Below are 24786 nucleotides of genomic sequence, written 5' to 3' on the forward strand. Positions count from 1 at the left end.
CGACATATACCGTTCCGTAGAGACATAACATCAATACTTGCGACGCAACAAGAATAAACGCACCTGCTAAAAACGCAGTTTTTATTGAAATTCTTGTAACTTCAAGTTCGCAAACCGTAAAAATAATGCATGAAATCCACGTGCAAAGTATGGATAATCGCAATCGCTTCCAGGTAACTTTTGAATGATATGTCAAAGGACACAATACCAAGGCAATGTATCTATCCAACGCAATACACGATAATAACAACATTGTCAGGTTGCAAGCAAATGTTATACCTCTAAAACCAACAGAACCACTAAAACACATACAGATGAGGAACACTCCATACAACGCGTCAACAAACGCAAGATTGAAAATTAACGCGTTTTTCTTGTCCAATAAACGTTTGTTGCGTAAAAATATGAAAAGCACAAACCCGTTAGACAGTAATCCTGCAATTCCAGTAACGGAGAATAAAATTTGATACAAAATCATTTCAGCTGGACTTTCCCTTAGATCATCAAATACTGAAGAATTTTTGTCTTTAGAAAATGATAAAGATTTGATATAGTCCACGTAAACTCCGTCTCCTCTCATATTCTACATTTAACCATACATTTTGTAAAATATGAGAAGCAAACCTAGCCACAAGTTCCAAAGGTAGGCCTAAGTGACTTTATGACCAGAAATCCAAACAGTAAACTAAATATTATTTTGCAGAGTAGACACAAATTAAAAAATAAATATTAAGCTTTGTTGTGGTTTTTCATTGGACTAATCAAAAATGAAATGAGAGAGGCACTCGATATATCGTGCAATAGTTGTTGTGGTAACACAACACGGTACTGACAAATCATAGTCAATATGGACAAATTAACAGCTATAATGAACAACAAGAGTCAAGTTAAGTACAAGAAGAAATTCGATACCACTCCTCGTTACTCGTATTTCGATTATTTACAATCAATACATTAAATAAGGATATCGTAAATATAATTATGAATACGTTATAGTTATACTAATATGTGTACTGGATATTAAAAGCAATCACTGTAAAGGCCTATTGAAAATCATAACTATGGAAAGCCGAAATCATCAAATGGTGGGAGTTGAGTTTTCAGTCATAGTTTTATTTATTTATTATTTATTTTATTTTTTTTATTTTCAATCTTTCTACATAGCAAAAAAAAACAAACATAATATAAGTATAACAGGGGAGTAGCGGAAAAGCAAAAGTATAAAACTGTCATCTTGTGATGTGCTTGACCAGCCCCTGTCAACTTGAACGATACAATAAAACCGACATTTAACAAATTTAGAAAAATACATAGAAAAATATGGTATAATAAATGTTATAGTTGGTATAAAAGAAATATCAAATTATGCATAATTATAATTACTGCCATTTTTATATCCTCAGAGCGTAGTGATATCACATCATTGTGTCCATATATGGGCACATCACATTTTGTTGTCACATAAAGTTTGATAGTGTAGACAGAGCTTAATTAATGCAAATTGCTACTATACTATGGCCTACGCTCTGAGGATGTCAAAATGCACTAAACAGAGCAACCACTGCTTCTACTAAGGCAAAGTTTGATTGGTTTGCTTCTCCAAGATACCCTTCCTCACGTTGTGGAGTTAGTGTGAACTAAGCCTTAAATCGATGTTGTTGAGGAAGGAAATACGAGATAGTTGTTAAAAAATAGTATAGTTATTTCTCCACATTAAAATGTTGGATCATCCGCCACTCATATGTGGACTGAATTGTGAACGATGATGTCTATGTGTGCGTCACTATCTTACTTTTACCAAAGGTCCTATAAATCCTTTAATTTAAACAAATAACTTTGAATTAGAAACAAAGAAAGGTGTCTTACCTGTCTGGGAAATATATATTTGCACAAAACCGTAATCAAATATCAAAAGGAATTAAATAAAAATATTAAAGATGTTTTATGAAAATAGAGAAATGACGTAACAAATATTAGCATTTGTTTAAATGTTTCCATGAACTATGTTAGCAATTTTTTTTCAATAGATAATACAGTTAAAAGATTAAGCAATATTAAAACGAAAACTGGAAGATGGCCAGATATTAGAAAACTATTTTTATGAAATAATTATTAGTTTTGTTGTCAATGTGTTTAAACAATATTAGTATCAGTAAAAATAGTATAAATTAAGACAAAATAGACCAGTATATTAACGTTTGATGTTTTCACCCGAGAATTAAACTGGTTTCATCAAGATATAAAATGACTAGTGACATACAGTAGTTGGTAAAGGGTTTACAGACTTAATAAAATAGCATGGCAAACTGTGTCAAATGAAAGAATCATTTTGTCAGATTATGTGATTCGGCGGATGTTAATTTTTCGAAAATGTCCATTTACTAATAGTACAGGGATTCTTTTCAAAAAAATACCCACAATATGGCTATATATGCGCATATATTGCTTAGTATCATTTTATAGACCTAGGCTATAGTGACCAGTTTTGTCATAAATTAAAAGGGTCGAAATTTTGCTATTTTTTAACTAGAGTACAGGTTTTTTTTTCGAAAAATGTCCAAAATATAGACTTTTTAAAATTTAACAATTATTATGCGATAATATGGCTATACATCCGCATATTTTGTTTTGTATCATCTTATAGAGCAATAATAACCAGTTTTGTCGAAAAGTTAAAGAGTCGAAATGTTGCGATTTTTTCGAAAAATACCCAAAATATCGACTTTTAAAAATTCAATTAATATGCGATAATATGGCTATATATCCGCATATATTGCTTTGTATCATCTTATAGAGCCATAACAACCAGTTTTGTCGAAAAATAAAAGGGTCGAAATTTTGCAATTTTTTCGAAAAATGCTCAAAATATCGACTTTTTAAAATTCAATTAATATGCGATAATATGGCAATATAACCGCATATATTGCTTTGTATAATCTTATTGAGCCATAACAACCAGTTTTGTCGAAAAATAAAAGGGTCGAAATTTTGCCATTTTTGAGAAAAATCCCTGTACTATAGTACAGGGATTTTTTCGAAAAATACTCAAAATATCGACTTTTAAAATTCAATTAATATGCGATAATATGGCTATTTATTATATCCGCATATATTGCTTTGTATCATCTTATAGAGCCATAATAACCAATTTTGTCGAAAAATAAAAGGGTCGAAATTTTGCAATTTTTGGGAAAAATCCCTGTGCTATAGTATAGGGATTTTTTCGAAAAATGCCCAAAATATCGGCTTTTTAAAATTCAATTAATATGCGATAATATGGCTATATATCCGCATATATTGCTTTGTATCATCTTATTGAGCCATAACAACCAGTTTTGTCGAAAAATAAAAGGGTCGAAATTTTGCCATTTTTGAGAAAAATCCCTGTACTATAGTACAGGGATTTTTTCGAAAAATACTCAAAATATCGACTTTTAAAATTCAATTAATATGCGATAATATGGCTATTTATTATATCCGCATATATTGCTTTGTATCATCTTATAGAGCCATAACAACCAGTTTTGTCGAAAAATAAAAGGGTCGAAATTTTGCCATTTTTGGGAAAAATCCTTGTACTATAGTACAGGGATTTTTTCGAAAAATACCCAAAATATCGACTTTTAAAAATTCAATTAATATGCGATAATATGGCTATATATCCGCATATATTGCTTTGTATCATCTTATAGAGCCATAACAACCAGTTTTGTCGAAAAATAAAAGGGTCGAAATTTTGCAATTTTTGGGAAAAATCCCTGTGCTATAGTATAGGGATTTTTTCGAAAAATGCCCAAAATATCGACTTTTTAAAATTCAATTAATATGCGATAATATGGCTATATATCCGCATATATTGCTTTGTATCATCTTATAGAGCCATAACAACCAGTTTTGTCGAAAAATAAAAGGGTCGAAATTTTGCCATTTTTGAGAAAAATCCCTGTACTATAGTACAGGGATTTTTTCGAAAAATACCCAAAATATCGACTTTTAAAATTCAATTAATATGCGATAATATGGCTATTTATTATATCCGCATATATTGCTTTGTATCATCTTATAGAGCCATAACAACCAGTTTTGTCGAAAAATAAAAGGGTCGAAATTTTGCCATTTTTGGGAAAAATCCTTGTACTATAGTACAGGGATTTTTTCGAAAAATACCCAAAATATCGACTTTTAAAAATTCAATTAATATGCGATAATATGGCTATATATCCGCATATATTGCTTTGTATCATCTTATAGAGCCATAACAACCAGTTTTGTCGAAAAATAAAAGGGTCGAAATTTTGCCATTTTTGGGAAAAATCCTTGTACTATAATAGTACAGGGATTTTTTCGAAAAATATCCAAAATATCGACTTTTAAAAATTCAATTAATATGCGATAATATGGCTATATATCCGCATATATTGCTTTGTATCATCTTATAGAGCCATAACAACAAGTTTTGTCGAAAAATAAAAGGGTCGAAATTTTTCCATTTTTTGGGAAAAATCCCTGTACTATAGTACAGTGATTTTTTCAAAAAATACCCAAAATATCGACTTTTAAAAATTCAATTAATATGCGATAATATGGCTATATATCCGCATATATTGCTTTGTATCATCTTATAGAGCCATAACAACCAGTTTTGTCGAAAAATAAAAGGGTCGAAATTTTGCCATTTTTGGGAAAAATCCTTGTACTATAGTACAGGGATTTTTTCGAAAAATACCCAAAGTATCGCCTTTTAAAAATTCAATTAATATGCGATAATATGGCTATATATCCGCATATATTGCTTTGTATCATCTTATAGAGCCATAACAACCAGTTTTGTCGAAAAATAAAAGGGTCGAAATTTTGCCATTTTTGGGAAAAATCCCTGTACTATAGTACAGGGATTTTTTCGAAAAATACCCAAAATATCGACTTTTAAAAATTCAATTAATATGCGATAATATGGCTATATATTCGCATATATTGCTTTGTATCATCTTATAGAGCCATAACAACCAGTTTTGTCGAAAAATAAAAGGGTCGAAATTTTGCCATTTTTGGGAAAAATCCCTGTACTATAGTACAGGGATTTTTTCGAAAAATACCCAAAATATCGACTTTTAAAAATTCAATTAATATGCGATAATATGGCTATATATTCGCATATATTGCTTTGTATCATCTTATAGAGCCATAACAACCAGTTTTGTCGAAAAATACCCAAAATATCGCAGAACATTCTTGTTTTCTTCAAAATATTCTCATTTTCAATTAGTACAATGTAATCTTTTATGTCAATACTTTTTAATCAAAATCTGACTAATTTATAACCCTCTTAGCAACTTAGTTGCTGGAATAAAAATTAAATATATACTGTAAATATAAAACAGATAAATAAAGTATAATTGATATAAACATTATTTTAGAGTCGGTAAAATAAATCAAAATTTGTTAACAAAACTAAATGATATGCACTTTCAAAAGCATCTTTAGCATATTTTGACCGCAAGTCGAGTTGTAAACTATAGTGACAATTTAACATAATATTGCATAGTTATAGAAACCCTAACACATACAATTTATTCAATAATTCATTAAATTACGGCCAAAAAAAATATTAGCCCTGTTTGGCTAAATTATTTGGGTTTTCTTCTCAATTTTGGTAAAACCAGCAATGACTTTAAGATGTTTATTTTAAGTTAACAAGGTGCATTATACAAAGAAAGAAATTATTATTAATATTAGTTTCTTAAATTATTAATGATACTCTAAAATAGTTAAAATACAGAACAGTATGGAAATAGTGAATTTGCAGCAAAGAAAGTTGTAAAGAGCGAGATGGACAGACATACATGACATGACCAGACATATTTTGTGAATAAAATAAATCAGTCAAACTCCACAGTTCATCTAATGTGAAGAGATAACGGTGTTTAAAATAACATTATTCCAACTTTTTAAAGACATGATGTGAACTTAGCTACAGTACTAGTATCTTCTCAAACTTTAATCCCTATTAGGACTCAACACAAGGACGTAAGCGTACCACAAGTGAGTTGGCCAATCACAAGCGACAGTTCGAATAACCCATCGCTTATGATTGGTCAAATTCCATGCGTTACGTGTTTGCGCTGCGTCCTAGTAGCAACCAAGCTTAACACGTGTTTGCGGCATGACAAACACATCAGGTAGAAGACAATATCTGCTAAACAAACAGTGCATACAAACAATTGTATACTGTACATACAGCACTTCCACAAATCCATAAATCATTATTATCACCGTCGATCATCAATCATCATCCTATTTACAATATTTCTCGAAACTCTTCTTAAAGAGCTTACGTTTAACAGTGCACGATCATTAGTGAAATTAATTATGATGTAATACTCATATACGCAGACGTTACACTAGTCTTTCCTCGAGTCTCTAGTTAATTAATCTCTTTTTTTTACGCTGTTAGTATTCCTTTACACCAGGCACCATCTGAATCTTGGATTTTGTTCGCGTTTTTACGCCTCTCTTCCCGTAGGAATATCCGCTAAAATAATTATGTTATTTTTATCTGGGACATGATTCCTGAACATGAAATTTTAACGACCTACTACTATAACACAATCTTGAATTCTTATAATTTAGTTTGAACTGAAATAGTTATTATTTACAATTCATGAATCGACAACACACTCTTGCTAATTTTCTTATTATTTTACATTTTAGTAGGCTTTTTTCATAATTATTTAAAACGCAATTCATTTCTAAATTATTCATAATAATCTTTCTAAATCTTTCTTTAATAATTTACATAAACGTGCAATATAAAAATATTATAGTAAGTTTTGATACGATACGAGTTGCACAGATTTTTGCTTAGCCTTTCACGCTGTACTTAATGATGTAACTGAAGATTCTAGTTAATTCAGATTTAGCTCAGAAAACAAATTAAAAATGGTTTATACCGAGGAATATCAGCATAGAGGGCGCTGCTGTGTGAATACAATTTGTTGAAAGACCACTGCTGCAATTTCAATTCAATTGACCTCAACATAAAACAAATTGCCAACGAAAAATAATCCTAAACATTTTTAAACAAATACATTATTTGTGATTTTTTGACCAGCAAAACTAATCTACTGATTTAGTACCCTAAGGTGTAATATAAATATTAAAATTTAAATGTTAGTGTATACGTAAATTAACAAAAATGAAAATATTAATTCTATCTAATAAAGTATTTAAAAATTTCTATTACTGTAAATTAAATGATATTTAAATAAAATATGATCTATTTACTTACTCTTAATTATAAAAGTAAATTAAATATAATTTTTTTAATGTAGAAATATAATTAAAATATAAAATGAAATAATATGATTGAATACATTTTTCATACATTATCAAACGGTCACAAGCATCAACATCGATTACAAGTACACCTGGTTAGCACCTTTCAGTTTTTATGTTCTTTTTATTGTTGAGTTGTTTCAGTTGATGTTTTTGTTTATTTTTTTGTTTTAAAGCTCTGTCTACACTATAAAACTAGTTTGAAGAACAAAGTGTGATGTGCCTAAATATGGTAGTGATATGACATCATCGTGTCCATGGTCACATCACAGTTTTTGTCACATTAGTTTGATAGTGTAGACAGAGCTTAAGACAAGTGTTGTTCCTAAAAAAGCCGATATTCACATTCGGTAAATATTACCTTTTTTATTGAGCACATTTCTTGCAAAGTGGTTGGCACTGTAATAATTAATTCTTTGTTGCGCCCAGTTAATGTTGTCCCTACTTCATTTGTTAAAATGTTTCAGACACTGCATTATTTGTTTCTTAAATGATCCCAGATGTTTTTTCTTTTTTACATTTTATCAGGGCCCTCTGTTGGTGAAGTGTTTATTTCTTTAGTCTCCTGTTGCAGTGGATCCTCACTAGGAATATCATCACAGCTTGTTGTAAGGTCAGCAGTTCTGTCAAGGCTGGATTCAGAGACTAATTCACTTGTACTGTCCTCTTCTTTAACAGACGTTTCAAGAGCTTCTAAAAAAAATAATGTTCAAAAAATATTATTTTGTATCTCAATTCACATTCAAGCATGTTAATTAGACATTCGTTAAAAAAAAGTGGGTCATTTTGAAGTATCATAATAAATAAGTTTGACTTCCAAACATATCTCAAAATGCAACGCGCTTGTTTGGCTACTCTGTATGCATAATCATAAAACTTCCTCGCGATCTGTGTGAGAACACCTTCTCAACCGTGACGAGTTGTAAACAATCCTAATTAGCATCATGCATAATGCATACTCGTGGTTTGAAATCTTTGTTTACTTTCACTCGCGACGATTTTCCAGACAAAATGTAATCAAATTAATTTACCTGTTAATTACGTAAACTTGTTGTTTTTGGCTTGAATTTTCGACTTAAAGTGAATAATTTTAATATTACTTTAATATGGCCAATTTAAATTTAGAATATTTTGACTTTCATAGTTTGTGTTTCAAAGGACAATACATCTTTAAATGAAAAAAATATCAGGGAAAAAAATCAAATAAAAAAATAATTTCATTAAATGCAATATAATGCTAAATAAATGCAATTACTTGGAGAATACATTAATAACTTTTGACAGACTCCGTAACCATTGATATTGTGTTCTTTTTCTGTTCTTTAAGATCTTGAATAAGTTTATTTAGTGGTTATAAGTCTTGGTACTTACTTTTGACAGACTCAGTAACCATTGATATTGTGTTCTTTTTCTGTTCTTTAAGATCTTGAATAAGTTTATTTAGTGGTTGTAAGTCTTGGTACTTACTTTTGACAGACTCCGTAACCATTGATATTGTGTTCTTTTTCTGTTCTTTAAGATCTTGAATAAGTTCTTTCAGTGGCTCTAACTCTTGGTACTTACTTTTGACAGACTCCGTAACCATTGATATTGTGTTCTTTTTCTGTTCCTTAAGATCTTGAATAAGTTTATTTAGTGGTTATAAGTCTTGGTACTTACTTTTGACAGACTTCGTAACCATTGATATTGTGTTCTTTTTCTGTTCTTTAAGATCTTGAATAAGTTCATTCAGTGGTTGTAAGTCTTGATTACTACTGGCTGATTCAATCACTGGATCGCCAATCAAGTCCACTCCATCATCTTCTTCTTCTAACTCTCCTAAATTTCAAACAGTAGTATTTATATTTCACATAATATGACACAAACAATACAATTGATCTCTCTCAATACCAATATCTTGGATCTATTAAATGAGTAAACATTGCATGAAACAATAATAATAATGAAAGCACTCAGAAACTAAGTGAAGTACTTGGAAAAATATTGCCACGGAGGGCGCATGTTGATATTTCGGCCCATGTTAAAAAATACAAATTTTTCTTTTATATTTGTAAAGTTATTAATGAACTGATTTTCTTGAATTTCAATAGCCATGTTCTGTAAGTATATACCTATTTACACCCAAAAAATTGAGATTGATAACTTGAAAATTGTAGGCGCTATTGTGCTAACAAACAAATGAAAGCACTCAGAAACTGAGTGAAGTACTTGGCAAATATTGCCACAGAGGGCGCATGTTGATATTTCGGCCCATGTTAAAATAATAAAATTGTTTTTTTTGTGTTTTTTTGAAGTTATTAATAAACAAATTTTCTTTATTCTTTGAAGATAATTATGATAGTGTGGTAGCTTGATTGTTAAGGTGCTTAGGTAATGATATTAGGGCCTCAATCCTGACAAACATTCATGCTGAAAACAAATCCTCTCCCATATACAAGACCGAGTATCTTTTGTTTACATTTGTCATCTGAATTAATTGCCATATCAGGACAACAAAAAAAAGGAATTAATTTGTTTCATCATTTAATAAAATAAATGACTTTTTACATCCACTTTGGTTTTTAGTTTCTTTTGTTTTATTCTGGACTCTGTCCAAACAAAAATTGCTATTGGTAATTTTTAGCAATGTGCATAAAAACCTTATAATTACCATATGTTCCAAAATAGAATTCTTGAAGCTTGGCATAGTAGCCATCTCCTGTCTTTGGTTTAGTAATCGAACACAGTTGAAGACCTCTCATAACCTGTGCTCCAAAATATTTATTACTATGCTCCTTATAAACCTCTGACTTTATGCGTCGTACACCTTTTTTGCGCAGACTTGGAGCACGAGAGAGTTTCATTACAGTGAGGTGGGGTTTAAAACCCCGCTCACCCGTTGACGATATACCATGTTCTTTAAAACATCTTTCGACAATTTCTAGAAATTAGAAATAAATTATAGTTGTTCCAATTCTTGCAAGTTAGGGTTAGGGTTATGTAATTTATGTGTTAAACTCTCCATACCTTACTGTATAAATTGAAATATTTGAACTTTCAAAAGGACAATAATTTAATGAATGTGTACAGTTTATATATTTTACAAATTACTATTATATAATTGTATAAGTAAAAACTAATTTATGTATTAAAGTAAAATCCTGTGGTACTTTTGTACTGTACTGGTTTTTGTACATATTGTCAATCTGTGATTTGGCTAGAATCAACTAAGCTTCAATACTATATATTACTGTATCTTTTTTATTTAGGTTATATAATATATTGTATCAGTTAAACCTACCTGCAATATTATACAAGACCTCGATTGTACTGTCGTCATCTAAGATACGGGCAAACATAACTTGATTGTTAAAATGACTTAAGCCTTGAAAGTGGATCAGTAACTTCTCCTCTCCAAATTTCACAGATAACTCTTTATGGGATGCTTCCAGTGCTTTCTTGGCCCTGATCAATGAAACAAATTATTAATAAATGTCTTATTCTGAAAGGTTGCAACTTTGGTAATATTGGAAACAAACAAAATATTCTAGTGCCATAATATCATCAATGATATCACTCACTTTTCAATTTCTTCTTCATTCCCAAGATGCATGACCATGATGGTGAGATGCATTGTGGGTAACGGTATCATTGCATCTTTTAATTTCTCATCAAAGTTTAAAACGTGATTCTGAACTTGCCGCAGAGATCGTTGGATCTAGGCAGATGAAAAAGAAAGAAAAAAATATCATTGGTAACTATGTCAAATCACAATTGAGAATATTGAAACAAAAAATTATATAAATGTAAATATAAACAGACAGGTTAAAAAGGTTTAGATTAGATATTTTAGCAAAGGCATAATGTTAGATAGAACAAAGAAAACAGAAAAAGCAGATAGTATTTGCAGGATCTTGAGCAGGCCTTACCAACCCAATGGTTGAGACCACTGTTATTGCTAAATGTTATATACTGGCATTACTATATTTTAATTTGTCTACTTATTAAATTTAATTGATGTAAATTGACGCCATTAAGTTTTGTACTTTTTTTTGTTCAATAAACCAGAATAAATTTGATACAGTACCACCAAAATTATTTTATCTCATTTATTTAAATTTCAAAAACTATTTGTTTTAAATAACCTTTGGATTTGAAACTTGTACTGCCACGAAGAAGTTTGGTGCAACTTTTTTGTTTTTATTGCCATCGTCATTCTCCGTAGCTTCACATCCCTTTTCTCCACCCTTTCGCTTCCTCTTCTTAGCTTTCTTTGCCTTTGCTTTCTTTCCTAAACCATTATCTGAAAGTTGAATTATAAAATACCACTTTTATTTATTAGACGATGTAAATCTGTTGTACGATATATAGTTGTTGTATAGTGTAAAACTATGTCTACACTATCAAACTTTATGCGACAAAAAATGTGATGTGCCCATATATGGACATAATGATGTCATATCACTACCATATTTAGGCACATCACACTTTTTATGTTTGATAGTGTAGACAGAACATGGTGGTTGTACATTCAATGTGTAAAGCGGTCATCACACTTTTTGTCAAACTAGTTTGATAGTGTAGACCGAGCTTAAAGCTAATCGGTAAACAGTTGATAAAGCAATTGATAAAAGGTTGATAACGGCAATCAAATGAAAAGTTGATAAGCTGATTTTGAGGACTGGAGATGGAAAAAATAGATACCAAAAAAAAAGATGCATGCTAAAAACGTACCATCAGCTAAACTTGCGACACTAGTCAAACTGACTGTATCGTCATCACCATCAGCACTTCTGCCAACCGACAGATCCAATCCTAGGTCATCATCTGAAAAGAAGCTAGGCCCTAAAATGGATGTCTGCAAAGAACCAGTGGCAGACGACTGGAATGTAGGTGCGTGCTCAATACATGGTTTAGTGAATGAGTCAGGTGCAACCTTATTTTCTATGCTAATCTCACTGATAGTTAAGCAAGCATGCTTAGTATCATGTTTAGTTGTGTGCACTCCTGTATTATTGGTTAGTAGTATTAGTTCCTCAGTAACTGAATGACTGTCTTTTAAATTAGTAACCAATGTATTAGGTTCTTTGGTAGCCTGACAGGCAAAGTCGTTTGAAGCATTTATCATAAGGCAATCGGAGACATCAATATCTTTCACTTCAAATATGTTAGCGTCATCAGAACGCGTGTCCATACTTGTTTCAAACTTATCGTCACAATCAATCAAACTTTCCTTTGATTCATTAACGTCGGTTCTGACAGTAGTTCTGACCGTAAAGTCAGATTTGTTAGTTTCTGTTGCTGAATCAGATTGTGCTTTAGAATCATTTCCATCATCGGTATATCTACTAGTAAAGATAGATGCATTAGTTGAGTCATGCTCTGGTGGTGTTAAAGGTCTATTATTAAGTGACAAATGAAATGAACCTCCACCAGTATTAATGTTTGAAGAAGTGATATTATGAATGGTATCGTACTTTGCGATGTTAGAATCGGAAGCAAGCATGCAATGTGAATTAGGCTTTCTACCTGATATTGTGCAAGTCGAATAAAACGATTCCGGTCGTTGACGAAGACACCTATCAGCAGTTTCTGACACCAAGGAAGCGGGGTCACCGGAGGAACCCAACACCAGATGATCAACTTTAGATGCACCCAAGAAATCTGGACTACTCCCAGAATCACCCTTATAAAAGCTGTTGGTTAGTTCTAGATCTACATCAACTTTGTTATCCTGTTTCCCATAACAGTGGTGACAGAGAGTTTTGTGAGAAGTGTTAGAATGAAATTCAACAGTATGTAAGTTATGATCTAATTCCACACAAGTACATATATCAGTATCGTCTTCGTAAGAATCTCTACTAACAACACTACTACTACAACTACTGCCCCTATACTTAATATTGCCTTGCTGTGGGCCGAATGCCTCGGGTGAAAGTTTATCGAGGCCCTCCTTCTTACGACGTTTTTTAAACCCAAACATCTTGTCGTTATCTGAATCTTTTTCCCAGTACAAACTGTACTGTTGTATATGTTGAAGATACGCAATGCTATGAGGATTATTTCTGATTAAATTATACCTATCCTGGCAATCGTCGCAAAATGGATGATGCGAATTGAGATTATTACAAAGTTGAAAGCAATCGCAGCGATAATTATCAGGCGATGGAGAGCGCGGATCGTACTGATCACACAATCTATTTCTAACATGAATTTGCGTGGTTTGATAGTTGTTAAAAGCATTATTTCCAAATCTACACTTACACAAGCCTAAATCACTAAGATCGGCTACAGATCCGTTTTGCGAAGAGTCGTACGGTTCTAAATCTTGCGGCGATAACGTATATAAATTAACATCCTTTAAACGTCGCTTGTTTTGCATCAGACTAAACGTGTTACTCATTAACCAATCATCAATCGGCAAATTTGATGGTCGACCTATACGATCCCGTGCGCTGTAGAATTTCTGGTCAGGACGACCGCCATCTCGTTTATATCCGTATCTGTCGTAACCATTATGTCGGTCATAACCATTCCGTCTATTATTATTATAATGCTTATTTCCACGATTATTTTCCCAGTTATGTGAAAGACTTGAATATCCGTTTAAGACAAAATAGTCCTGATTAATTTTAAACCGACGCATTCGTATATCATCATGATAGCGTCCATATGACCTGTTGTAACGACCTCTTGAGTTGAAATTTCCATGAAATCTTGGAGCTTTATTTAATTCGTTTAGCTGCGAAGATACAAAAATATAAAATATGAAAAAATATGAAAAACAAAATAAAATAAATAATAAACAAATAAATTAAATAAAATATGAAAAACAGTGTTATTATCCTGCATTGGTAAACCACATGTTAAAACTTGCTGGGGTCAAATCTAATGGTTGGTTAATAATTAACATTTGAAGTGTTGTGAACAGGTGCTTATAATTGATCTGTGTTCATATTGCATTGCAATAAAAATGTAACCTGGCCATGTTTCAACAATAAATATATTTATTTTCAAAGAAACATACTGTTATTATAGCGCATTTATTTTTTCCAATTGTTACATACAGGTTCATGTCAGTTAATGGTTGTTGTCTATTTTTTTCATTTTTCATGCATCATGCATAAACATTTTAATAAATGATGCTACACAACACATGCCTTTCAATGAGCAATATGATATCGTCATTTTATTTGACAATAAAGGAATGTTGAATTTAAATTGTATTGTAATCAAATGTTGACATTTATCAAATAAATGAATCCACAAGACCAATTAATAACCAAACAATTATGTTAAAATAAGGTAGCAACAATCTGTTTAGAGCTAGATGAAAATCTATGACCACAGATCATGTCAAAGAGAAGGATAGATAGAGACCTTTGAGTCTAAAGAATACAACCCTAATATAATTTTAAAGAGGGAGAGAGAGCAACAACAACAACAACAACCTGAGCAGAAATATGTGGTAAGGTTATCATTGCAGACAAACACAAGATCTTGCTTGGACAAAAATACAAAACACTGGCTTGAACCCAGACTCACAATTTAAAGGTACATACTAGTGAACAAGAAAATGTGCCTACAGTATAGTCAATTTCTAATAAATTGCCCACTACAGTTACCTAGTGTAAAATCAAACACAATATTTCAGTATTCTACGGTATGTTAAGTAATCAACAAAATATTTTAAGCACCTGTAAATAACACTCCAGAATAAAATGATAAAATACAAAACTACATTCATTAGTCATGATTTCTACACCAGCTACTTCTAATATCAAAGCTTTATAGATAATTAATATACCGTTAATAAATGTTTCCTATTGATTACTGTACAGTAGTAGAAAAGATACCTTTCACAAAGTGGTTACCAGCACAGGTATTTTTAAAATGTTGTTTAAAACCTTCCCAGTACAATTCACAAGAATTTGTATTTTAGGAAAAAACGTACAAACGCTCTCTCTTATATTATAGCATAGATTATAATTAATTATTTGTAACTACTGTGGAGTAGCTTTGCGTCAGGGTGTTTGTCTGTTTGTCGAGTAATTGTATCCCACAATCCCCAGCCTTTTTTCGCAAGTAGTCTCACTGTACCTTATAGTAGTACAAATTACGTCAGAGTAGGGAAAAACATCTGACCAATTTCTAAGTATATTGTATTCTTTTCTAAACTGGTTAAGATTTATTTTATATCCTAAGTTTTGCTGTTAAAATAAAGCACATTTACAAAGTTCATTCAACTATTAGTTGACTATCTTTGCTACAAACATTGTGCATGCCAGTAAGTTTTAGTTTCGTTTTCAACATATACCATTTAATGGTACATGATCACTTCCTGAACGATCAATACATTACTGGGTATGGTGAACTAGGCATTCCTACTCCCAGTCAATGATTGACATTCTACATTAAAGCATTTCTAGAGTCATAATTTGTACCATATACCGTCCCAAAACACGACCGAATGGATATCATCACTTTTAACAACTGAACAACGGTCTCTAGAACTTATACTGAATTACCATAGTCGATGCATTTTTGGCATTTTCCCTACATTTATCTACCTACTGTGTCCATTAGGTCACAAAAGTCTTACTGACATTTAAAATAAAAATTATGTTACACCACTCCAACTCCTTTAATGAGATCAAACAGTGATGCAGAGGTGGAATGGCAGGGGGAAAAAATATATATATATATATATATATAAACACAGTAGGCAAAGAACATTAATTCTAAACCGCCCGGTGATATACTGAAATTTAATTAATTAATTTGAAACGATAAAGATGAGGATATATAGATAGAACGTCTAAGATCGTATTTCATTGCACTGATGTTGTTCGGCGTAACAACATAAAATGTTCGCAAAAAATGCTATTATAAAACTCAAGTTTATCTTAATTCTACTATGCTGTCGAAAGTTCAGCAACATTATTCACGACATCACCTTAAACAATTCAGTGTCAATCAAGGACTTACGTAAGTTGGAAAAGCTCCAAAAAAAAATCTGTAAAAGCATCAGCTGATATAATTACTTAAAAAATTGTAAAGGCGTTTTTCAGAAATGAAAAACAATTTTTTTTTTATGAAAATATATATACAGTATCTGGTATATATTTCAATTTAAAATATTACTTTTTTAGTTGGAAAAAATGCAATGTTGAAATGAAGAAATTGGTGGTTTTTTTCCTACCATGCTACACTGATAGACAATCTGGCTGGAGGCCAGCATTAACTGTCTTCTAAAACAGACAGATGTCATCATTATTTAAATGGTGCATCATATTTAACTTGTGCATTTGAGTGGTCTGACTAACACATCCAGGGTTGGGGAAATAGTCAGGAGGAGATCAGACTCCAAGATTAGATCCCCAAGAGTGCAATGATAACAATCTATAACAATATTTAAATCATACAGCAGACTTACTGTTCAATGGTATAAAACATCGTTATAGTTATAAACTTTTTGATGTCTTTATATTTATTGAACTTCTGTACAATTATTGTCTTTTTGGGTTAATAAATAAATAGCATTTTTTTTTCCTTTAACATTGGATTAAATCAAGTATCTAGTATAAAAGTATTTCCTGTCACCCTTTTGTGCTTTGTATTTTATTTAGTTATTAATTTTACTCAGTTGTTTTTGAGAATGGTTCCATGATGGTTCTGAAACGTCAATCTTTTTTGTCATTAAATTTTATTTTAAAGTTATATATTGTATCGTAAACATCTTTTAATTCGTAATTTTAAAATGTATAAATTAATGTCTGGCATTTAGAAATAAAAAATGTAATAATTTATAGTAGTCAAAAGTATTTTTGAGAAATTTGCAATGTTGAAAATCAGAGAGTTTAAAATGCATCATGTTTTAGGCCTACAGTACACTTGTTTACACATTTTCAATAAGATCCCTAAATAAAGTATATCGAACCTCACAAAACACTACTAAGATCATCCCTATAAAATAAACAAAATTGAACAATACTATTTTATCTTTTACTTTTATAGTATAAAAATAAATTAAACATATTATTAGGAAACCAAGGAATGAAACTGTAATTATGTTTGTATAAAATACAGTAGAAGGAGGTTATGCTTTTCCCCAGTCCGTTTCTGATATCTCACACAGTTTTTGCCTAATTGAGTGCCTGAAAATTTCCATTAGTTAGACCTAGATAAAGACTGTTATTACCAATGAATTGATAATAAAGACAAAAAAACCAAACCAATAGGTTTCTTTATGTGTTATATTATGTTTAATAAGTAGTGTTGAAAGAGGTAGCACTCTTAAAAGTTTAGAAAATTCTTAAATTAAAGATAGACGAGAGAATAAACAGAGGGAAATATGAATGAAAATCACATGCATCTTATTAAAGTAAAGTACAATGTGGTGGTGAGTGGTTTAGGGTCAAAGTATCATGAATTCTTGCAGAGTCACGGAAAATAACTGTAAACAGAGGTTGTGAACTAAAATAAAAGAATAGTATATGAAAACATGCATTGCTGACAGGTTACAGCGACAACATTGTCAAGAATGCTGCAAACAAAACACAAAGAAACAGAAACCACAAGAAAATCACCTAAAAGACATAGGACAAACAACAAGAAACAAAAATTAAAACATTTTAGACACAAGAAGATAGCAACAAGAAACAAAAATTAAAACATTTAAGACACAAGAGGATAGAAACAAGAAAGACAAATTAACACATTTAAGACACAAGAAGATAGTAACAAGAAACAAAAATTAAAACATTTTAGACACAAGAAGATAGCAACAAGAAACAAAATTAACACATTTAAGACACAAGAAGATAGTAACAAGAAATAAAAATTAACACATTTAAGACACAAGAAGATAGCAACAAGAAAGACAAATTAGAACATTTAAGACACAAGAAGATAGCAACAAGAAAGACAAATTAGAACATTTAAGACACAAGAAGATAGCAACAAGAAAGACAAATTAGAACATTTAAGACACAAGAAGATAGTAACAAGAAATAAAAATTAACACATTTAAGACACAAGAAGATAGAAACAAGAAATAAAAATTAACACATTTAAGACACAAGAAGATAGTAACAAGAAATAAAAATTAACACATTTAAGACACAAGAAGATAGAAACAAGAAATAAAAATTAACACATTTAAGACACAAGAAGATAGAAACAAGAAATAAAAATTAACACATTTAAGACACAAGAAGATAGTAACAAGAAATAAAAATTAACACAATTTAGACACACGAAGATAGAAACAACAAAAAAGAATACATTTCAGAAACAAGAAAAATTACAGTAGTTCAAAGACATACTGTAGGAGAAACAAAACTGAACACATTTAAGACACAGGACAGTCTGGACAGCAACAACAAGAAACACAAAGACACAGGGCAGGAACACTAAGAAACAAAAGACACTGGACAGAAACAACAACAAATTATGATATAAATCATATAATAAATAATAGTATTAATAGTATAAACAATTTAAATACATAACATAACCAATCATATAATTATTCCTTTTAAAGGGACACAATTATTATATCAATGGACATGTTTTGATTGAAAAAAATGTTGAATTTCTTTTGAAAATAAATAACATAACAAAAATGCAAAGGCATACAACACAACATAGACGTATTACTTTTTAACAGTATACATTGGGTGTACATGGATGTTACCTTGGAAACACAATGCCACACTGATTAACATGATAATGTTACCTTAGTAAAGCCTGCCATGCAAGGAAGATCCAGTAATAAGAGGGAAAATTAAAAGAAAAGAAAAAAATGAAATGAGTTAAAGATGACATAAATAAAACATTAAATGAATGTTAAAGATGTATTGTCCCCAAACAAAATTACGATTAATAAAATTAGACTTTTAATAGGCCATTTTGCAGTTTGAATAAAGTTATTCACTTCTGTAAAAATAAAATAAAATAAATAATCATTTTACTTATAAATTAAATTAAAATGGCATATTTAGCAAAAAATTAAAACATATATATATTTTTCAGGGGGACAATATATCTTTAAAGATAAATTGTATCCCTTAAAAAATGTTTTGAAATGCAATTTTAATGTCACATAATAATATTTTTTTCATTTGGCCAAAAACTGGATCTAAAAATTAAAAAAAAAACAATTTTCTGATCTTATGATTCTTTATTTTTGGGGGGACAAATGAATTTTGAGGATTTGCATCTCAGAAACATGACTCAAGCGAAATTCAAAAGCTGGGTTGCAAAGCAGATTTATAATAACATAACAGAAAGATTTAAAAGTTCAGGTTATAGCATCGATAACATTTTTTTCTAAAAGGTAAGACTTCCAAACCATGAATTACTTTACAACTTATTTTAAAACTAATCAGCATTTTAACCACACTTTTCCTTTTCCTATTTCAACAAAGAAAGAACAAGCATTTCACTTAATCCCAAGAGAAGAAGAAAGGAATAAGGTATTAAATCATAAAAGGTTCAGGGGACATTCAATATAGTTTGTGGTAATTTATTCAATTACAGCTTAGCCTTCTGCCCAACAAACCTCACTGTCCAAAAAATGCATGACGAGAATGGAAAGAAAAACATTTACAACAAATTACAAAAACATTTGAAATTGACTTTGCTTTATGTTAGAACTTGAAGATAAGAGACATGGAGCTGTATGAGGAGCCTATAAATATACTGTAGATCTACAGTATTCAATTGGCGATGAACAATAACCAAATGTTAATTCCCTGTGCGCGTGCATGGATTTTGCGATGTGTTATCTTCACTCCCGCTCTCCTAACAGTTTGATGGTTTCTAGGTTCAGAAGACGACCAACGACACATCAATTGACCTGACCCAGTTGGGTCGCCAGCTCTCATAAACCGAAAGCTCCAGAATATGAAAATATCCAAACATAAACCAGAAAAAAAGAAGTAACAATCAACCTTTTGCATAAATTATCTAAGTTACTATGTTTTTAACTGAATACATTTGTTTAATATTATCTTAAATGGTTTCATTTCAGAAACCTGTTACTTCTAGTTCAACCTATTAAATCTGTTTTTACATGGTTTAAAAAAAGAAAATTGTTGATCTATTTTCAGTAACTACTAAAAACAGCCTTGTGTTACAGTACCTTCTTTGTTTTCATTAAAAATTAATTTCTATAATTTATACCCAAGAGGATGTTTTATTAGGAAGGTCAAAGGTCATTTACACTATTGTTGGATGTTTGCCAACAGTTGAGTGTGGACAAAAACTACCAACATCAACAAATTCAATTTAATTTCCTACCTTATTTCAAAGGAAAACTCATTAATTGGACTTCCAATTCTAATTATCGACTACATAAGCAGATATTTTCATCATTTAAAAACATTTACATTATAACATTAGAATTTAGTATTTTATTCAAGATACTAAAATAATAATGTTTTATGGTAACTGCTGTAAATGCAATTAGTTGGAAATGATTTCTCTTATCTAAACATCTACTACCTGAAGAAATAATTTTAAAAGGTTTAAATTTTTTCCAACAATACATGCTACAAAGTAACATAAAATAAAACTGTAATCAATGAAAATTATTTTAATTGTTACATAGCAATAAACTCTAACCACAAGAACTGTCAAAAGTCTCACATTGTTTGTAATTAGTAGTTGAATTATGGGTTTGTACTTGTAATGTGTTTGAAAAGGACCTTGATGACCCCAGAAGTACAAGAAATGACAAAGTATGTATAACTCAGAGTTATACATACTTTGTAATTTCTATGGAGTCACCATATCAAATCTATAAGGACTATTTAGTGCAATTACGTTGAGGAGCCACACAATTTGTTATTTTAACTATTTTGTACTTCTGTACAGCAGTGAAAATGTTAAAAGAAACTTGCTCTTATTAGTGTTATTAATATGAGTTTATTAGTGTATGAAAACAACGGCAGTTAATACTCTATCATAGAAAAACAGTTGAACAAGGTGCAAAAATGCAAAATAAAAATGTCGAACCAAAGGTAATATTGACTCCAGCCCTTCTAAGCACTCTTCTTGTTTCTGTCGTAGATCATAATCATCCCATTCCAATTCCGAGTCAGCCGACGACGGGAAGTTGGAGTAGCGGTGGAAATGATTCGGATTGTTACGATTATGGTAACGTTTATCTTTTACATTGCATTGTCCTCCACTTCCCAAATCGTAATTGTCCCATTCAAGATCGCCGTCTTCATAACGCCCTCGCCAGTTTCGTCGCTGTTGCTGCTGGCGGCCATTGTAGTAGTTGCCATAGTAATTGTTATAGTTTCTAGGCATAAGAACTTGACGACGGAAAAAACTAAAAAGAGGTAAAAAGAGGTAAAAAGCGGTTTAAAAATGGAGACAGAATCACCTGGCCTATATCAGTCTGTAACATTAGTAGGTGCGGCACACACTAGCTGATCAATGACATCACTCCAATGGTCATGTGACCTGAAAAAACAAAATATATATATTTATTAAAAGTAGTTTGAACATACATTGCTAGAATACAACACACTCTTTCTGATTCTGATATTTTCAAAATGCTTTAAACAAATGTGCAGTAAATTCTTAAAAATAGAGTAATAATTTAATAGCAATACTATACTAGTATATAATACTATAGACTATGATACCATTGTACTATACAGTAGTTTGTACAGGAAATAATAATACAGGAAATCACCTGCATAATATACCATGATATATACGTACTGCAGTAGTCAATACAATAGAAGGAAAGAAATTTAAAATGTTTTTATTATTTAGTTGTAAATATTTCTATTCTATTTTAAATGGAAAAGGTAATAATTGTAATTCTAAGTATTGTATTACAAAATTTAATTTAGGGGAAAAAATAATTTCAGTACACCAATTGGCCTTCACCTTCAACAAATTCATAGAAAGGAAAGACAAAAGCCAGACTAGTTCAACAATAAACAGAATTCCACACACTTTATATCATTAGTCATCATCTGTCTTGTTAGCAACAAAATGGTGTGGATAGAGTAGTGCACTAAAACATGGCAATCCCACTTGCCCAGTAAAACTAAACTGGCTTAATAAGAGCCCGACTTAATTCACTCCTTCAGCGTTTTTTGATAATGGAAATCTGAATCAAATGGGATAATTACATCCATGTATGCCTCGGGTAAAATAAAGTGTGATACAGCTTTTAAAACTTGTCCTCATAGTTGGATACTGTAGGTAGATAATAGTGCAAATTGAGATGGGGTAGATTTCAAATCTTGGCTAAAAGCTATTTTTTGAGCTAAAAATTTGTTTTAGACCAATTTCTTTGAAACAGCTTGATGCCGCATTTGTACTACTTGAAACAATTTCATTATATTCTGTAATGGTAGTTTTTTTGGACAGGTAATTGTTTTGTACTGTGACAGACCAATTGGTAATCTGATATTAACATGACCAGAGTTTTGCAAACACACTGTGTATGCTTGTCTGTTAAAATGACCCATTTGTTTTGAGGAAGGATTACACATTGTAGCAATTTAGATGAATGTATGTTCCTAATGTCATGGTCTAATGATTGGCTGTTGGTTGAGTAAACAATTTGAAACATTCTCTATACATACAAATCTAAATGTATTCCTTTTCCTGGCGATTCATATCATAGCATTCACTGTTTCACAATATCCCAAGTACAATACAAAACATGTAGGCTGCAGTTGAACGTATCCAACTGCGGGGTATTTTTGCAGACAACGATAATTCAATTTCCAACAATAGAGATCAGATTGTGAGATAAGATCAACACACAACAGAACCGAGAACGTTGTTGGTCAACCATGAAATGATATGAATAAAACCAGACAATGATATAGAAAAAGCCAACAAAAATGAATAATAAGAATTTGTACTACTACTGTATAGAATATTATTATTTTGTTAATAATTTGTTACTGCTTTCACATTTTTATTATATACAGTATAACAAATCTAGTTTTATTTATACACACACAATTTATTCCAAAATATAACATAAAAATTAATATTCAGTTTTGAATTTTAGGAATACAGTAGATTGTATTTTGTTCAAATATGGATGTTTGAGGATTTTGGTATATTCTGTAAATTACTAGAATTCTTATCCAAAAATGTATTTTTATAGTTTTAAGGCCTAAACATAGACAATATGTTTAAATTTCCAAAACATAGATTACTTAAATTTGAAATATCCATACTGTACAACTATTGGTTAAAGAATGATTTCAAAGTATTAATATTTGTTCTCCAAAAATGTGCTCGACTAAGACACCTTATGTTATTTATGTTGGTAATATGCTGCGCATAATGTCTATATCATGAAAAATTAATATCAGAACATAGGAATATGAAAAGCCATATAACAGTATCATCTTTTATTGACTTTATCACACAAATAAACAGAAATAAACAAGAGAACCAATCAAAATCATTTTTCTAATTGTTTTTAATTATTCAGTAATGTAGGCCAATCTTTTAAAAACATTTTACAAATAAAATTTTAGTGTTATGATTTTTTAATTAACATGATGTCCTGAAATCCACTGAAAATGCTATTTTATTTTTGTTGGTTACGCTTCACTGCACAGCATTGTGTTTGTCATCAATCGAAGATGTCTTTCATTTCGTTAAAAAGGTGGATTTAAAAAAATATATGAATGATTACGAAGGATGGTCATTTTATAATTGACAAACTTTGCCTAGCCAATCAACAAACCTAACATACTAGCTATCAGATGATAAAGCTAGGCCTAGGTCCAACGTACTCTTGACTGACATTCTTAGGTAGACGCGGCCTAGACCTACTTAATCGCACCAGGTACCATCTCATCTCTCATTCATAATCTGTATGATGAGGCGTAGGCCTAGGCCTAGCCTAGCTAGCCTAGGCTAGGTCCCTGCCTGGAGTCTTTATATTATTTTTATTTTATGTCATATGATAAGCACAGACTGCATAATAAAAAAAAATACTACGGATATCGTAAGTCTACAAATAAATGTCTAACTCACCGTCCACCCAATAACAAATAACGCTGAACTTCCCACAGAAAATTCAGACTTTTGAGTGTGTATTTACATCAAGAGTGAAGGCTAGGCCTAGATCAGCGAAAAAAAAACCCAATGCGTCATTTCCGGTAGGTGGCGCAATTACAGCTCAAGATCTCTCAAGATCTTTTCCCACACTATTATAATAATTATCATCACCAGATTTTTCTCGAGAAAGAATTTTGTCCCTCTAAACAAATTACTATTTTAATGTTGTTGTTGAATATGCCATTTTATTTTCACATAATAGTCGGTCTCTGCATTTTTACCAGGCGGAGTCTTAGAAAATACTTTGATTTCACTAGGGCCTAAGTATTTCGCTCCGTTTCCGAGTGTTTACTAGTATATATATCTTTTTGTTTTCACTTTCTCATGCCATTTTGTTAGTATCTAATA

General features: G+C 31.0%; 1 protein-coding gene and 1 long non-coding RNA gene across 4 annotated transcripts in view; one reads left to right on the top strand and one right to left on the bottom strand.

Annotated features, from left to right (window-relative positions):
• LOC144854837 (uncharacterized) overlaps positions 1 to 24786 on the top strand; it is a 145668-nt gene that overhangs the window by 25312 nt on the left and 95570 nt on the right. The window lies entirely within an intron of this gene.
• LOC144854807 (uncharacterized) lies at positions 5480 to 24446 on the bottom strand. Of its 3 annotated transcripts, none has more exons than XM_078712795.1 (10): positions 24355 to 24446; positions 21713 to 21792; positions 12844 to 14056; positions 12049 to 12141; positions 11460 to 11617; positions 10896 to 11032; positions 10616 to 10779; positions 9986 to 10255; positions 8995 to 9153; positions 5480 to 8028 (listed from the first exon to the last, which is right to left on the bottom strand). In XM_078712795.1, the coding sequence occupies exons 2-10, from the start codon at positions 21734 to 21736 to the stop codon at positions 7850 to 7852; spliced, it is 2397 nt and encodes a 798-aa protein (XP_078568921.1). In that variant the 5' UTR covers positions 21737 to 21792; positions 24355 to 24446; the 3' UTR covers positions 5480 to 7849. The 3 variants fall into 3 exon arrangements, with proteins under 3 accessions (XP_078568921.1, XP_078568920.1, XP_078568922.1); XM_078712794.1 differs by having other exon boundaries at positions 21337 to 21792; positions 24355 to 24440; XM_078712796.1 differs by having other exon boundaries at positions 13579 to 14056; positions 21337 to 21792; positions 24355 to 24438.

Source organism: Antedon bifida, chromosome 10 (assembly GCF_963402885.1).
Source record: "Antedon bifida chromosome 10, ecAntBifi1.1, whole genome shotgun sequence".
NCBI classification, from domain to species: domain Eukaryota; kingdom Metazoa; phylum Echinodermata; class Crinoidea; order Comatulida; family Antedonidae; genus Antedon; species Antedon bifida.